The following is an 18615-nucleotide window of genomic DNA, read 5'->3' on the forward strand; positions in this document are numbered from 1 at the left end:
TTTCGCCGGTTTGCCGGAAGAATAAGGAAAGAACCAAAAAGTCTGAAATTGTATATAGAAAAACATAGATAGCAGAAGCAACACTAAGATGACTCAAGGATCACCCAAATTCCACAGGGCACTATATATTCGGCAACCGCGGCATCGATTCGGAATGCTGCGAAACTCACCGAGGCAAAGCGTTTCACCGTTTGCGGAACAAGTCTGATGTAGAACAATAGCAGAAGATTACATGCTCAACAAGGATCACCTGAAATTCAAAGGAACTGGATTTCGGCAACGGGCATTCAAAAATCGGAATGCCGCGAAACTCACCGTGTCAAAGCGTTTCGCGTTTTGCGGAGAATTTCTGATGTAGAACAAGTAGCAGAAGCATACATGCTCAAGAGGGATCCCTCGAAATTCAAAGGCAACTGGATTTCGGAAAACCGGGGCATCGAAGTCGGAATGACGCAAACACACGAGTCAAAGCAATTTCGCGTTTGCGGAAGAAGTCTGATGTAGAACAAGTAGCAGAAGCATACATGCTCAAAGAGGGATCATCCGAAAATAAAGGGGCAACTGTATTTCGGCAACGGGGCATTCCAAGTCGGAACGCCGCGAAACTCACCGAGTCAAAATGTTTCGCCGTTTGCGGAAGAAGTCTGATGTAGACCTAGTGGCAGAATCATACATGCTCAACAGGGATCACCTGAAATTCAAAGGCAACTGGATTTCGGCAACCGGGGCATCGAAGTCGGATTGCGCGAAACACCCGTTTGCCCCAAAGCGTTTCGCCGTTTGCGGAAGAAGTCTGATGTTAGAACAAGTTAGCAGAAGCATACATTCCTCAAGAGGGATCACCCGAAATTCAAACTCAACTGATATTTCGGCAACCGGGGGCATCCAAAGTCGGAACGCCGCGAAACTCACCGAATCAAAATGTTTCGCCGTGTGCGGAAGAAGTCTGATGTAGACCTAGTGGCAGAAGCATACATGCTCAACAGGGATCACCTGAAATTCAAAGGCAACTGTATTTCAGCAACTGGAAGTATCGGTGAGGAAGTCGAATGCCGCGAAACTCAAGAGACAAAGCGTTTCGCCATTTGCGAAGAAAGTTCTGATGATAGAACAAGTAGCAGAAGCATACATTCTCAAGAGGGATCACCCGAAATTCAAGGCAACTGTATTTTCGCAAACTGGGGCATCGAAGTCGGAACGCCGCGAAACTCACGAGTCAAAAAATGTTTTCGCCGTTTGCGGGAAAAAGTCTGATGGAACCTAAACAAGTAGGCAGAAGCATACATGCCAAGGAGGGATCCCTCGAAATTCAAAGCAACTGTGATTCGGCAACCGGTGGCATCAATGAGAAAAATGCCCACGAAACACACCGTGCAAAAGCTTGTTTTCGCCGTTTGCGAAGAAGTCTGATGTAGAACAAGTAGCAGAAGCAACATGCTCGACGAGGGATCACCCGAAATTCACAGGAACTAATATTTCGGCAACCGGGGCATCGAAGGCGGAATGCCGCGAAACTCACCGAGGCAAAGCATTTCACCGTTTGCGGAAGAAGTCTGATGTAGTACAAGTAGCAGAAGCATACATGCTCAAGAGGGATCCCTCTTAAATTCAAAGGCAACTGTATTTCGGCAACAGACGGGCATCGAAGTCGGAAGTGCGGTGAAACACACGAGGTCAAAAGCGTTTCGCCGTTTACGGAAGAAGTCTGATGTAGAACAAGTAGCAGAAGCATACATGCTCAAGAGGGATCACCCGAAATTCAAAGGCAACTGGATTTTCGGGAACCGGGGCAGCGAAGTCGGAATGCCGCGAAAACTCACCGAGTCAAAGCGTTTTCGCCATTGTGCGGAAAAGAAATCTAATGATCTGTAGAAACTAGAAAACAACATGACTAAGAGGAAAACTTCAAAGCATACATGTGGCTCAAGAGCGAAAACACACCGAATCAAAGCATTTCGGATCACCCGTCTGAAGAACAAGTAAGCACGAACAATTAAAGGCAATGTATATCGCCAACTCACATGCAAAAAACCGGGGAAGAATTCGGAAAGCAAACATCGAAGTCGGCAATGCACGCGAACTCAATGCCGCAAAACTCGAGTCAAAGAGTTTCGCCATTTTGCGAAGAAAGTTCTAACGCTATGTAGAAAAGTAGCAGTAGCAGAAGCATACATACCTGCTCAAGAGGGATCCCCTCGAAATTCAAAGGCACACTGTAATTTCGGCAACCAGGGCATCGAAAACTGAATGCCGCGAAAACTCACGAGCCAAACGTTTTAAGCGCCGTTTCGGAAGAAGTCTGATGTAGAACAAGTAGCAGAAGCATACATGCTCAAGAGGGATCCCTCGAACTTCAAAGGCAACTGTATTTCGGAAACCGGGGCATCGAGGTCGGAATGCACGCCCGAAACACACCGAGTCAAAGCCATTTCGCCGTTTGCGGAAGAAGTCTGATGTAGAACAAGTAGCAGAAGCATACGTGCTCAAGAGGGATCACCCGAAATTCAAAGGCAACTGTATTTCGGCAACAGGGGCATCCAAGTCGGAATGCCAGCGAAACACACCGTGCCAAAGCGTTTCGCCATTTGCGGAAGAAGTCTGATGTAGAACAAGTAGCAGAAGCATACATGCTCAAGAGGGATCACCCGAAATTCACAGGCAACTATATTTCGGCAACCGGGGCATTGAAGGCGGAATGCCAAAGGCGAAAACTCACCGAGGCAAAGCGTTTCACCGTTTGCGGAAGAAGTCTGATGTAGAACTAGTAGCATAACAATACATGCTCAAGAGGGATGCACCAACCGAAATTCGAAGGCAAAGAATTCTGTAAGAGTTCGGCACACCGGGGCATCGAACGTCGGAACGCCGCGAAACTCACCGAGTCAAAAATGTTTCGCCGTTTGCGGAAGAAGTCTGATGTAGACCTAGTGGCAGAAGCATACATGCTCAACAGGGATCACCTGAAATTCAAAGGCAACTGGATTTCGGCAACCGGGGCATCCAAGTCGGAATGCCGCGAAACACACCGTGCCAAAGCGTTTCGCCGTTTGCGGAAGAAGTCTGATGTAGAACAAGTAGCAGAAGCATACATGCTCAAGAGGGATCCCCCGAAATTCAAAGGCAACTGTATTTCAGCAACCGGAGCATCGAAGTCGGAACGCCGCGAAACTCACCGAGACAAAGCGTTTCGCCATTTGCGGAAGAAGTCTGATGTAGAACTAGTAGCAGAAGCATACATGCTCAAGAGGGATCACCCGAAATTCACAGGCAACTATATTTCGGCAACCGGGGCATCGAAGTCGGAATGCCGCGAAACTCACCGAGCCAAAGCGTTTCGCCGTTTGCGGAAGAAGTCTGATGTAGAACAAGTAGCAGAAGCATACATGCTCAAGACGGATCCCTCTGAAATTCAAAGGCAACTGCATTTCGGCAACCGGAGCATCGAAGTCGGAATGCCACGAAACTAACCGATTCAAAGCGTTTCGCCGTATGCGGAAGATGTCTGATGTAGAACTAGTAGCAGTTGCATACATGCTCAAGAGGGATCACCCGAAATTCAAAGGCAACTGGATTTCGGCAACCGGGGCATCAAAATCGGAATACCGCGAAACTCACCGTGTCAAAGCGTTTCGCCGTTTGCGGAAGAAGTCTGATGTTGAACAAGTAGCAGAAGCATACATGCTCAAGAGGGATCACCCGAAATTCAAAGGCTACTGGATTTTGGCAACCGGGGCATCGAAGTCAGAATGCCGCGAAACTCACCAAGTCAAAGCGTTTCGCCGTTTGCGGAAGAAGTCTGATGTAGAACAAGTAGCAGAAGCATACATGCTTAAGAGGGATCACCCGAAATTCAAAGGCAACTAGATTTTGACAACCGGGGCATCGAAGTCGGAATGCCGCGAAACTCACCGTGTCAAAGCGTTTCGCCGTTTGCGGAAGAAGTCTGATGTAGAACAAGTAGCAGCAAGCATACATGCTCAAGTCGGATCACCTGAAATTCAAAGGCAACTGTATTTCGGCAACCGGGGCATCGAAGTTGGAATGCCGCGAAACTCACCGAGCCAAAGCGTTTCGCCGTTTGCGGAAGAAGTCTGATGTAGAACAAGTAGCAGAAGCATACATGCTCAAGAGGGATCCCTCGAAATTCAAAGGCAACTGTATTTCGCAACAGGGCATCGAAGTCGGAATGTCGCGAAACACACCGAGTCAAAGCGTTTTGCCGTTTGCGGAAGAAGTCTGATGTAGAACAAGTAGCAGAACATACATGCTCAAGAGGGATCACCCGAAATTCAAAGGCAACTGGATTTTGGCAATCGGGGCATCGAAGTCCGAATGCCGCGAAACTCTCAGAGTCAAAGCGTTTCGCCTTTTGCGTAAGAAGTCTGATGTAGAACAAGTAGCAGAAGCATACATGCTCAAGAGGGATCACCCGAAATTCAAAGGCAACTGGATTTCGGCAACCGGTGCATCGAAGTCGGAATGCAACGAAACTCATCGAGTCAAAGCGTTTCGCCATTTGTGGAAAAAGTCTGATGTAGAACGAATAGCACAAGCATACATGCTCAAGAGGGATCACCCGAAATTCAAAGGCAACTGGATTTCAGCAACCGGGGCTTCGAAGTCGGAATGGTGCGAAACTCACCGAGTCAAAGCGTTTCGCCATTTGCGGAAGAAGTCTGATGTAGAACTAGTAGCGGAAGTTTACATGCTCAAGAGGGATCACCCGAAATTCAAAGGCAACTGGATTTCGGCAACGGGGGCATCGAAGTCGGAATGCCGCGAAACTCACCTAGTCAAAGCGTTTCACCGTTTGCTGAACAAGTCTGATGTAGAACTAGTAGCAGAAGCATACATGCTCAAGAGGGATCCCCCGAAATTCAAAGGCAACTGTATTTCAGCAATTGGAGCATCGAAGTCGGAACGCCACGAAACTCTCCGAGACAAAGCATTTCACCTTTGCGGAAGAAGTCTTATGTAGAACAAGTAGCAGAAGCATACATGCTCAAGTGGGATGACCCGAAATTCAAAGGCAACTGGATTTCGGCAACCGGGGCATCGAAGTCGGAATGTCGCGAAACTCATCGAGTCAAAGTGTTTCGCCTTTTGCTGAAGAAGTCTGATGTAGAACAAGTAGCAGAAGCATACATGCTCAAGAGGGATCACCCGAAATTCAAAGGCAACTGGATTTCGGCAACCGGGGCATCAAAATCGGAATGCCGCGAAACTCACCGTGTCAAAGCGTTTCGCCGTTTGCGGAAGAATTCTGATGTAGAACAAGTAGCAGAAGCATACATGCTCAAGAGGGATCCCTCGAAATTCAAAGGCAACTGGATTTCGGCAACTGGTGCATCGAAGTCGGAATGCAACGAAACTCATCGAGTCAAAGCGTTTCGCCATTTGTGGAAGAAGTCTGATGTAGAACTAATAGCACAAGCTTACATGCTCAAGAGGGATCACTCGAAATTCAAAGGCAACTGGATTTCGGTAACCGGTGCATCGAAGTCGGAATGCAACGAAACTCATCGAGTCAAAGCGTTTCGCCGTTTGTGGAAGAAGTCTGATGGAGAACTAATAGCACAAGCATACATGCTCAAGAGAGATCACCCGAAATTCAAAGGCAACTGGATTTCGGCTACCGGGGCATCGAAGTTGGAATGCCGCGAAACTCACCGAGCCAAAGCGTTTCGCCATTTGTGGAAGAAGTCTGATGTAGAACTAATAGCACAAGCATACATGCTCAAGAGGGATCACCCGAAATTCAAAGGCAACTGGATTTCGGCCATCGGGGCTTCGAAGTCGGAATGCCGCGAAACTCACCGAGTCAAAGCGTTTCGCCATATGCGGAAGAAGTCTGATGTAGAACTAGTAATAGAAGCATACATGCTCAAGAGGGATCACCCGAAATTCACAGGCAACTGGATTTCGGCAACCGGGGCATCGAAGGCGGAATGCCGCGAAACTCACCGAGTCAAAGCGTTTCGCCGTTTGCGGAAGAAGTCTGATGTAGAACAAGTAGCAGAAGCATACATGCTCAAGAGGGATCCTCCGAAATTCAAAGGCAACTGGATTTCGGCAAACTGGGAATCAAAGTCGGAATGCCGCAAAACTGACCGAGTCAAAGCGTTTCGCCGTATGCGGAAGAAGTCTGATGTAGAACAAGTAGCAGAAGCATACATGCTGAAATGGGATCACCCTAAATTCAAAGGCAACTGCATTTCGGCAACCGGAGCATCGAAGTCGGAATGCCACGAAACTCACCGAGTCAAAGCGTTTAGCCGTTTGCGGAAGAAGTCTGATGTAGAACAAGTAGCAGAAGCATCCATGCTCAAGAGGGATCACCCGAAATTTAAAGGCAACTGGATTTCGGCAACCGGGGCATCGAAGTCGGAATGCCGCGAAACTCACCGAGCCAAAGCGTTTCGCCGTTAGCGGAAGGAGTCTGATGTAGAACAAGTAGCAGAAGCATACATGCTCAAGAGGGAACCCCCGAAATTCAAAGGCAACTGTATTTCGGCAACCGGAGCATCGAAGTCGGAATGCCGTGAAACTCACCGAGTCAAAGCGTTTAGCCGTATGCGAAAGAAGTCTGATGTAGAACAAGTAGCAGAAGCATACATGCTGAAGTGGGATCACCCGAAATTCAAAGGCGACTGCATTTCGGCAACCGGAGCATCGAAGTCGGAATCCTCGAAACTCACCGAGTCAAAGCGTTTCGCCTTTTGCGGAAGAAGTCTGATGTAGAACAAGTAGCAGAAGCATACATACTCAAGAGGGATCACCCGAAATTCAAAGGCAACTGGATTTCGGCAACCGGGGCATCGAAGTTGGAATGTCGCGAATCTCACCGAGCCAAAAAGTTTCGCCGTTTGCTAAAGAAGTCTGATGTAGAACTAGTGGCAGAAGCATACATGCTCAAAAGGGATCACCCGAAATTCAAAGGCAACTAGATTTCGGCAACCGGGGCATCGATGTCGGAAAGCCGCGAAACTCACCGAGCCAAAGCGTTTCGCCGTTTGCGGAAGAAGTCTGATGTACAACTAGTAGCACAAGCATACATCCTCAAAAGGGATCACCTGAAATTCAAAGGCAACTTTATTTCGGCAACCGGGGCATAAAAGTCGGAATGCCGCGAAAGTCACCAAGTCAAAGCGTTTCGCCTCTTGGGGAGGAAGTCTGATGTAGAACAAGTAGCAGAAGCATACATGCTCAAGAGGGATCACCCGATATTCAAAGGCAACTGGATTTAGGCAACCGGGGCATCGAAGTAGGAATGTCGCGAAACTCACCGAGTCAAAGCGTTTCGCCATTTGCGGAAGAAGTCTGATGTAGAACAAGTAGCAGAAGCATACATGTTCAAGAGGGATCACCCGAAATTCAAAGGCAACTGGATTTCGGCAACCGAGGCATCGAAGTCGGAATGCCGCGAAACTCACCGAGTCAAAGCGTTTAGCCGTTTGCAGAAGAAGTCTGATGTAGAACAAGTAGCAAAAGCATACATGCTCAAGAGGGATCACCTAAAATTCAAAGGCAGCTGCATTTCGGTAACCGGGGCATAGAAGTCGGAATCCACGAAACTCACCGAGTCAAATTGTTTCGCCTTTTGCGAAAGAAGTCTGATGTAGAACAAGTAGCCGAAGCATACATGCTCAAGAGGGATCACCCAAAATTCAAAGGCAACTGGATTTAGGCAACCGGGGCATCGAAGTCGGAATGCCGCGAAACTCACCGAGTCAAAAAGTTTCGCCGTTTGTGGAAGAAGTCTGATGTAGAACAAGTAGCAGAAGCATACATGCTCAAGAGGGATCACCCGAAATTCAAAGGCAACTGCATTTCGGCAACTGGGGCATCGAAGCGGAATGCCGCGAAACTCACCTAGTCAAAGCGTTTCGCCGTTTGCGGAAGAAGTCTGATGTAGAACAAGTAGCCGAAGCATACATGCTCAAGAGGGATCACCCGAAATTCAAAGGCAACTGGATTTCGGCAACCAGGGCATCGAAGTCGGAATGCCGCGAAACTCACCGAGTCAAAGCGTTTCGCCGTTTGCGGAAGAAGTCTGATGTAGAACAAGTAGCAGAAGCATACATGCTCAAGAGGGATCACCCGAAATTCAAAGGCAACTGGATTTCGGCAACCTGGGCATCGAAGTCGGAATGTCGCGAAACTCACCGAGTTAAAGCGTTTCGCCGTTTGCGGAAGAAGTTTGATGGAGAACAAGTAGCAGAAGCATACATGCTCAAGAGGGATCACCCGAAATTCAAAGGCAACTGCATTTCAGCAACCGGGGCATATATGTTAGGCTATCTATATAATATGTTAGTCATAGATCCCATATAATTATGGCAGATCTTCATTTGACTATTCAAAACCTTCACTTTTTTTAGTCCGTGTTGAGGGATTTTAGATAAATATTGAGATCTTTTCAATAATATAAGCATTGCATATAGAAGATTCAACATGCTTGTAATAACTCAATTTTTTATTCTCCAAAATTTCTTCAAATGTTATTTTATTTTTATTATTATTCATAAAAATAAAAAATAAAAACAAAAAAACTTAAACTTCACAAAAATATTTTTCTCAGGTTAACCACCCTTTTCCATGAAAAATGAGCCCATCGAGTCAAACCCGTCATTTTCATTCAAAACTGAGTCCATTGGGTTACACGGGTCAAACCATGTTGACCGGGGTGAAAATTGAGTTTCAGGTCGTTTCGAGTCAAACCTGTCATTTTCGATTAAAACCGAGTCCATTGAGTCAATACGGGTCGAACCATGTTGACCGAGGTAAAAATCGAGTTTCAAGCCATTTTAGGTCAAAAACATCATTTTCATCAAAATCGAGTATACCGGGTTTATGCAGGTCAAACTATGTTGACCGAGATAAAAATTTAGTTTTAGACTATTTTAGATCAAAATTATTATTTTCGATTAAAACCCGGTCCACCTTGTTATACCTGCCCAAATTTGTTTTGGTGTTTGAAATTAAATTTTTGATAATAAAAAATTGATTTTTAGCGTTTTCAGCTTTTTCTAATACTAATTTGAATTTTGAACTTTACCCATATATATATATATAATAAAACAAAATCAGTAATGCAAAAATACTTATTATAGTCATTGGTGCAGTTGAGGCAGGTGAAATTTTTTTCTTCAGACAGAGCTGTGTCTCCCGGTTATAAATGCCATGTGTCCCCTAGTCAATGGCTAATTGGCTATAGAAAAAGGAGAGGAAAAAAAAAGAGAGAAAGTGATGCGAATGCTATTCATGGTTTTTTACTTTTTGACTTTTTTATTCGCTTGAGTAAGATTTTGATTTCTTTTCAAAACAATTGAAAAAATACCAAAAATAATCTCACCATTAGATTTAATAGTATTTAGATCTAGAACCTTGATTTGATAGAATCTAATAGGGCTTGTTACACTAGATTAAAACCCAAATCTATCTCAGCCCTTAAAACAATCTGTTTTTTGATCTTGTTGTGCCACGCAACCTGGTGTACCAAGCTACTGGTACATATTACCACACTACAACAAAGATCGGTCCATTAGGATCGTCCGATCAACTTTGAGATCAAGCCAACTGCTGCTGAAGGATCAGTTCATCAGTAATAAGCGGTTCCCAAGCTTTAGGTTCACTGACTTACCATGCGCGCATCCGCATCATAGTATATCTCAGAAATTCTCTCTCCTCTTATCGGCGATTCCCTCTCTCTACATGGATCTCCCAATTTCAGCCACCGTAAGACACTGGCACACCACAGAAAGGTTCCTCTCCTCGTCGCGAGCAAACCCCAGGCGTTCTTAGTCGCCTTTGATAGATTATCTTATCGGAAAAGGCCGCAACTTCTTCGGCCACCCAAAGCTTCAAACCATCGATTCTCTCTCATCAGCCATCAACGACCATTAAAACCACCGTCATCAGAATACTCTCCCTCAGATCTACTAGAATCTACAATTTTTGGCTCGGAATCTCGCCGAAGAATTTCACCCCTACAACAGTGGCCACACGTGAGCCATGCGCCACCAGGGGTATTTTCATAATTTTCTGAGAAGTTCAAGGATATTTCAGTCTTTTACCTAACAGTGGAACTCGTATAATTTTAGTGATTCGTAGTGGTATTTTATTTATTTTTTATACAAGTATTTGTAAAATTTTCTTTGTATTTTGTAAAATATCCAAAATAAATATAAAAAAGAATAACAATGCGGGTCGAACACCCATTTTATCTCATCATCGTGCGCGGGTCCAAAGCTTAATTCTCAAGTATGGTTATGCTCATTTTTTAGCAATACCAACATAATCTTTCGTTTTAGGAATGTACATTGTTTGGCAACACGACTCTTTTTTACAAAAAAGGACCGATGTCAAAAGTTTAAAAACAAAATATAAATTATGTCTATTGTTTCTTTTTGTAACTCAGACGTAACTCTCCTTTTTAGAGTTAAACGTCAACATTTCATACGAGTATTCTATTTTTAGAGACTAATGTTATTTTTTGATGTGTCTCCTAATTTTAGAGGCCGGTGTTAACTATCTTTAAAAACAAATTGCAAATAAGTTCAAAATATTATAGAATTTGAATAAAATAAAAAAAAATACAAGCAAGGGTAACCTTTCTCTTGAAAGCATGTTTTAAGGGTAGTGTTTACCTTTCCTTAATCATAACTAACCCATTACCTGAATATTTGGGACTAATGTCTAATTTGGAATTTCTAGTTCTCTCAAATTACTAGATGGCGACTATGATAACATCTTAATAGTATGAACAAGTTAATTTTCCATTCATGCTCCAATCAGAAACCATCTCATACACAGGAAAGTCATTGACAGTCCATATCAAAGTTGCCTTCTTCTGAAAATTTTACTTTCATATGTCAAAGTATTGAATGACCACAATTTACTCAACTTATCAATCAACGATTGAAGGCAAATATTTATATTCCTACCTGGACTATTAGGATCAGATATAATTGCAAATAAGTATATGAACTCTAGTCTTATATGCATCTTTGATGGCAAGTTGTAAACTGTGAGTATCACTAGGCAACAAGAATAATGCAACAAATGACCCAATGAATTGAATCAATTTGTACATAACCAAAGATATAATTGTTTCATAGCTTCACCATTGAAAATGTGCGCCATGACTCCATCTACTATATCATGTGAATGATGTCATGTTATGTGCTTAAAAGTCTTTGAAGACATGAATAAGCTTTGCAACCTTTGAGTGATAGGAAAGTATTTTAGTTTTCTATGTGTGACAAGAGTCATTTCCCTACTAGTTTTGAGTTTATACCAAGAATGCTCACAAGTTTTGTACTTTGTAAAATCTACATTTTCACAGTAGTATAACATGTAAAAGTTTGGACATATGTCAAGATTTTGATATTCTAAACCAAGAGGTTTCATTATAGATTTAACAGCATATAAGTTTCTTTTAGTCTATTCTCTTGAGATAATTAGATGAATTTGTCATAACTAGTGTCACTCAGCACATGATGTAATTTGAACCAAGTTAGATGATGGACTAAGTGTATTTATAAACTTGGTCTTTGAACTTTCTTCTTGGAAAAGAACATGTATTATTAGTGGTGGAATATATATCTAGTGCTTTTTACATAGGATAAACCATTAGTTAGCCATGATTGTGCATTGTGTCCAAGCCTTCGAGGCATGTGTCATGCAATTATGGAGATGCAAAGAATAGGTGCAAAAGATTTGTCAGCACACTAATTAGTGATATTATTGAACTATTTTTTTCCTAATAGGTTGCTTTCAAAATAGATATCACAACCTTTTAAATAGGTTTTAAATTAACTTTTAAAAGTAAAAACAATCATAATTCTAATTCAAATAAAAAATAACATAAACACTAGATATATGCTAAAAATTTAAAAATTAACTAGGAAAATAATAAAATTAAATAAAATAGCAACTTTGAGCCTAATTTGAAGGGTAATTTGAGCTTTGGTGTTTATATCCAGCTAACACTATAAAAACAGCATAAAGAATCTTCTAAAAACATTTAAGACATATTAAATAATTAAATTAAAAATTATAGATATTTTCGTCAGATAAGTTGATTGGTGAATTTATCTCTTTTTAGGTTTGAACTTGTCTATATATACTATGGTACCCATATAATCTAAATACAATAAATCTATTTCGGATTGATCAGAATCTCTTGTATCAAGATCCTTGCAATACCTCGTAGTGCCGTGGAATACAATAAATAATCCCCCTCAAGCTGATTGAGAAAACGAACTTGTAGGTGATTGAAAAAATCGAAGAGAGATATCCATTAATAATAATAACCATAAACTTACACCCAATTTTACTACAAGTAACCGATTGAAGCAAGATTTTAGTCCTAACTTCATACCAGAACCTATTACACGCTATATATAACACATACTGACTTATAAGGCCATCATTGAAGATAGCGCAACCTCATAAATATCACGAAATTGAACAATCAAACATTCTGTAACACTCAATATATAGTGATCAATAGTAGAGGTGCAAACCAACAATAAAAAGGAAAAACCTCTGTGCCCCTTTAGTCTCCAATATTAATCAAGTCGAGCTTTTTTCCTTCTTCTTGAGACCGAGCTTTTCCATCCATTGTAGGCAAGGGCCAAGAAACGATAGATGAGCTATCCAGTTTTTCTTGGGAATGTTGAATGTAGAGCCCATAAAGGAGACGTACAGACGGAATTGCAATATTCCAAATATTAAGACAGGAAGGAATGAAGCAATGGAAAGGAGTAATGTTGTCAACTTCCTCTCTGTCTGAATGAGTATCAAAATTGTTGCCCCAAAGGATAGCATGGTCGTTAACACAGAAAAGAAGAGGAAGGAGAAGCCAACAACAAGTTTTCGAGGAAGAGAGATGTGGAATTCTTGTAGCTCAAATGGAGAGGTCAGCAAAGAGAGAAACACCACAAGCGAAGTCAAGGAGCTTGCTAAGGAGACAACATCAGAGACAGTGAAAATCAGAAAATAGGGAGAGTTGATGAAGTTGGGCTTGCCTTTTTCATCAGAACCTCCGGGCACCGTATAGGCAGCAGCAAAGACAACAGTAGCAACAAGTGCAGCTACAGTTGAACAAGACTGAGCTGTTTCCTTGATCCATTTTTGTGCTTGTTTCAGTTGCATATCGTGCGAAATTTCGAAGCACTCTCTTGCAGTCATTCTATCATTGTTCAGAAGCGGGATATAATGAGGAGGAATTTCCTCTTTCACTCGCTGCAATAATTGGGAGATAAATATGATTGTTAGTGCTAAATAAAACTACGAATTACAGAAATTTTATTACTAGAGCGCAGATAGTTCTTCTTTTTTTTGTGAATAATATTGAAGTTTTTCCCTAAGTAGTTGGTTAGGAAAACTAGTTCAGCCTGACGTCTTAATTAAGTTCGAGTTTTATTACTCGCGTCTTGGAGAGGAATCTTTTTACCGTTTAATGGTTTCTGTAAAACTTGTATCAAGTAAAGACAAAGGGATGAAAAGGGCTCACCTCAAACCATTTCAACTCCTCCTGAAGTTGGAGTGCAGGCCCAGGCTTGGTTACTCCACTGTTTTTCTTCATATCTGCAACATGGTGCAACAATGTGTTTCCGCTTTTATCAACAACTCGACGTATTCTAGCCATTGGTATTTTCTTTTCCTTCACAATATCAAAGATCTTTTTCTGGCGATACATGACGGCCACATCCAAAATGCTCCGATTCATTTCATCGCGCTGTTCAATAGCATGAGGATGTTGTTTTATTATCAGCTCCACAATCTCTTGTATTCCCCTTCTAGTTGCAGTAAACAATGGGATCTCCTTTTTAGTAGTTAATGATGACAATATCGATCCAGAAGTTTGTGCTCTTTCACTGTCTTTTGCATTGCTAGTGATTTCAGAAGTTTGTGCTCTTTCACTGTCTTTTGCATTGCTAGTGATTTCAGAAGTTTCTGCTCTTTCAGTTTCTTTTGCATTGCTAGTGATTTCAGAAGTTTTTTCTCCTTCCTTTTTTTCCCCACACATTTCTTGCTCTTCTTCTTCTTTATTTTGGTCTTCCTTTGTTATGGTTAAACTTTTCAATGACTCATCTTTCTTTATTAGGCTTTCGGCGAATGTCAAAGCAAATACATGCTCTCTTTTCTGGTTCCAGATTCTTTCTACCCAACATCCTACATCATGCTCGTGCGAAAGGGAATGAAATTAAACATGGATGAGAACTTGACATTATTATGAAATGGAAACAAATGTTAATAATGATAGTAAAAGGTTAAAAAATAGAGACATGCTAAATTATCATATAGAAAACAAAACAGCAACAAAAGAAGAAATCAGATAGTAGGAGAAATGCATCGAAGTCGTGCCACTATAAAAGTGAGCCACATATTTTTTATTTTTTATATAAATGTTTTTTTAGGAAGAGGCTCTATCTCTGATGACTCACAAGGACACAATCGGCGGGCATAAATCATTGCCCCCTCACTCCCTTTGTTATATATCCATGTGCTCTGTGAAGAGCTGTAGTGGCGTGAAACACAGAGAGAAGAGAGAACAGAGAAGAATAGAGAGAGCTTGAGAGAGTAGAGTTGAGTTGAGAGAGTTTTATCTCCTCCTCCTTTGTTTGTATTGTTTCTTTGAGTGATTAATACAAACTAGTAGCTCCGTGGAGTAGGCAAGTTGTCGAACCACGTAAATTGCGTGTGTTTGAGTTCTGGATTAATCCCAAAAACTGGTATCAGAGCTTGTTCTTGAAAAACAGGGTGTTTGATCCAAACTCAAAAATCAAAGTTCTCCAAACGTGTTTTTGAACATACCATCTTGTAGAGGAAAACCGGATGAATCCACTAGTAAAACCCCGACGAAGATCCGACGTCCTGCATGACCGCACGCACCTACACGCTCCGACGTCCAGACTGCCCACTCAACGCGCGGTACTCACTCCACGCTCCTTCTTCGCCCGGCTTCTGCAAAACGGGTCGGGTTGACCCGCCACGTCAACTGGACCGTACAGTCAACGACCACGTCATTTACCACGCCATCTTTCCACGTCATCATACTGAGTTTTGATCCGGTGTGCCGCAGACGCCAAACTTTTGCCACGTGGCTTAAGCGGCACCGGTACTGAGTTTTGATCGGGTGCGACGCAAGCTCTAATCTGCTGACACGTGGCTTAATCTGCACCGTTGCTGAGTTTTGAAGATCTTCGAGGGTATGGCTAGAAAACGTTTAGCGTGAGGAATATTCTCGAGCAAGCACTTGTAATTTTCTGTCAGTGATGAATAAAGAGTGAAATGTTAAGAGAGTGCAAAGATGCCCAATTTTCCTAGTTATATATCATTATGAGTATTGTTGCTCCAAATGCTACTAATGTAATAAGAAAATAAAAAGCAAGAAAGAAAGAGATTGGACAAAAACTGAAGTCATGGTTTTATTTATAAAAATAAAGCCTAATGAGTTCTGCCTTACAAGTCGTTAAATAAAGATGAGACCGACCTTAGTAAGAAAAGAAAATCATAATCCCTAAATAAAAAGAAAAAAGCTATCAAGAAATTAAAAATACATAAAATCTAAAAAAATCATGGAAAAATAATAAAATAGGCTCAAACAACATCCTCAAGGTCTAATTTTAGAGTCTTTTAAAGTTCATCTAGTTATAGCAAGTTAGGCTTCCTATAGAATCAACTCTCATAAATCTTTTGAAAATATTTTAACCTGATTCAATAATTAAATAAAAAATTATAGCCTTTTAATGCTATTTTTTGTCTAGTATGACCAAACCTTCTCTTGTACCTAACTTTGTCCACACACACACACACATATATATATATATATTATGCTAGGCTAATATCTACATAATATGTTAGTTGTAGACTCCCATATAATTATGACTGATTTTCATTTGACTATTCAAAACCTTCACTTTCTTTTTAGTCCATGTTGAGATATTTTAGATAAATGTTAAGATCTCTTCAACAATATAAACCTCACATATCAAAGATCCAACATTCACCATGTTTTTTTTTTTTTTTTTTTTAAGGTTGAACAAGTATTTGCATGGAATTAAATAGAGATTAAGTAAATGAATGTTTTAAATTTTAAAAAAGTAAAAGACAACAAAAATTTATATAGGATGCATATGTGATTCCTAACCTTTCTAATGGATACACTCATCTATAATGGGCATGACCTCTAACATTTGCCTCAAACGATAAATATATGGATAGATGTTCCATTGAGTCACAAAAGAATGAAAGGAGTATCATCTCAAATTTATAGATTTTCTAGATGATATTCGTTTCAAGCTTCTCTATGTGTTGGTATGAAACTTGCTAGCGCACATAACTCTAAAAAAGTGACTGACTTCCATAAATGCATCCCATATTCTTTTTGGTAATGAATCCTTGAAAGCAAGTGGAATGATTTTTTTGCATAAACACATGACAATCATGACTTTTCATTTTATAAAATCTGCAATCCTCCAAATTCACCAATCTAGATTTGTTCGAAGCATATCCATGAGAAAAACACATACTCTTTAGTTATTGCTAGAAAAGTAATTGTGTATTATTGTTTAAGGCAAATATAGCTTTGGGTTTTGCGACCCGTGATTCATCATAAACCAACTCCATATTCTGACAGTGACAAAATAAAGGTATATCCATTCTAACCTTTATGTTGTCCTTTGTCTTTTCTTTTACGTCCATATTCGCGTTAAAAAGATTTTCTTTTCAATATGTATGACATCCAGATTATATTAAAGGAGGTTAGCCTTCCAATAAGGAAGCTACTCAAAAATACTTCACTTTATTCAATTATGGGTCAAACCAAAACTAAGAAACTTCTATTTATCGGATTGAAAACTAAACACAATGCCCTCATACTACGAGATCACACCATACATTTCTTCACCTAATGGTATCGACGGTGTATCATCCTTTTTAAATCTACCTACAAAGATGTCCTTTTTGTACTTATGATAGGTTGGTAAGAACCTCCATTGGCAATAAAAAAAGATGCTTTACCACATTAGTTAAGGTGAAGGTCTTTTTATTTTTTATATAGTATGGACATGCTAATTTTTTATTCATGCTCCAATCAGAAACCATCTCATACACAAGAAAGTCATTGATAGTCCATATCAAAATTGCCTTCTTTAGAAAATTTTGCTTCCTTGAGACATCATACATCAAAGTATTGAATAACCACAATTAACTCAACTTATCAATCAACGGTCGAAGATAAATATCTATATTCCTACCTGAACTATATATTAGGATCAAATATAATTAACCCAACTAAGTACATGAACTCTAGCCTTATACACATCCCCGATGGCAAGTTGTAAACTGTGAGTATCACTAGCCAACAAGAATAAGGTGCAAAAAATGACCCAATAGATTGAATCAATCTGTACATAACCCAAGACGTAATTGTTTCCTAGCTTCACCATTGGAAGGGTGCGCCATGACTCCATATCCACCATATCATGTGCTTAAAAGTCTTTGAAGACATGAATAAGCTTTGCAGCATTGGAGTGATTGGAAAGTATCTTAGTTTTTTATGTGCGATAAGAGTCCTTCCCCTACAAGTTTTGGATTTATACTGAGAATGCTCACAAGTTTTGTACTTTGTAAAATCTGCATTTTTAGAGTAGTATAACAAGTAAAGGTTTGGACACATGTCAAGTTTTTGATATCCTAGACCAAGAGGTTTCATCATGGATTTAACATATATAAGTTCTCTTTCAGTCTATTTCTTTAAGATAAAATACCTCTTATATATTAGACGACTATCATAACTAGCATCACTCAGCCCATGATCTAATATAAACCAAGTTAGATCATGGACTAAGTGTATATATAAACCTAGTCTTTGAACTTTCTTCTTGGAAAAGAACATGTATTATTAGTGGAGGAATCGATGATCATCATCAATTCTATCTAGTGCTTTTTACAGAGGATAAACCATTAGTTAGCCATGGTTGTGCAAGCCTTTGAGGCATGTGTCACGCAATTATGGAGACGTAAAGAATATAGGAGCAAAAGATATGTCAGCACACCAATTAGTGATATTATTGAATTTTTTTTTCTAATAGGTTGCTTTCAAAATAGATATCACAACCTTTTAAATAGGTTTTAAATTGACTTTTAAAAGCAAAAACAATCAGAATTCTAATTCAAATAAAAAATACCATAAACACTAGATATCATGCTAAAATTTTCAAAATTAACTAGGAAAATAATAAAATTGAATAAAAGAGCAACTTTGAGCCTAATTTGGAGGGTAATTTGAGCTTTGGTGGTTATATCCAGCTAACACTATAAAAACAGCATAAAGAATCTTCGAAAAAAGTTTAAGACATATTAAATAATTAAATTAAAAAGTTATAGATATTTTTCGTCAGATAAGTTGTTTTAGTGAATTTATCTCTTTTTAGGTTTGAACTTGTCTATATATATTATGCTACCCATATAATCTAAATACAATAAATCTATTTCGGATTGATCAAAATCTCTTGTATCAAGATCCTTGCAATACCTAGTAGTGCCGTGGAATACAATAAATAATCCCCCTCAAGCTGACTGAGAAAACGAACTTGTAGG

At 40.3% G+C, this 18615-nt stretch overlaps 1 protein-coding gene across 1 annotated transcript; it reads right to left on the reverse strand.

Annotated features, from left to right (window-relative positions):
- Nucleotides 1-12275: 12275 nt before the first annotated feature.
- LOC118044921 (uncharacterized) lies at nucleotides 12276-14293 on the reverse strand. Its single transcript, XM_073412758.1, has 2 exons — nucleotides 13523-14293; nucleotides 12276-13251 (listed from the first exon to the last, which is right to left on the reverse strand). The coding sequence occupies exons 1-2, from the start codon at nucleotides 14036-14038 to the stop codon at nucleotides 12580-12582; spliced, it is 1188 nt and encodes a 395-aa protein (XP_073268859.1). The 5' UTR covers nucleotides 14039-14293; the 3' UTR covers nucleotides 12276-12579.
- Nucleotides 14294-18615: the final 4322 nt, after the last annotated feature.

Source organism: Populus alba, chromosome 11, assembly GCF_005239225.2.
Source record: "Populus alba chromosome 11, ASM523922v2, whole genome shotgun sequence".
NCBI lineage: Eukaryota > Viridiplantae > Streptophyta > Magnoliopsida > Malpighiales > Salicaceae > Populus > Populus alba.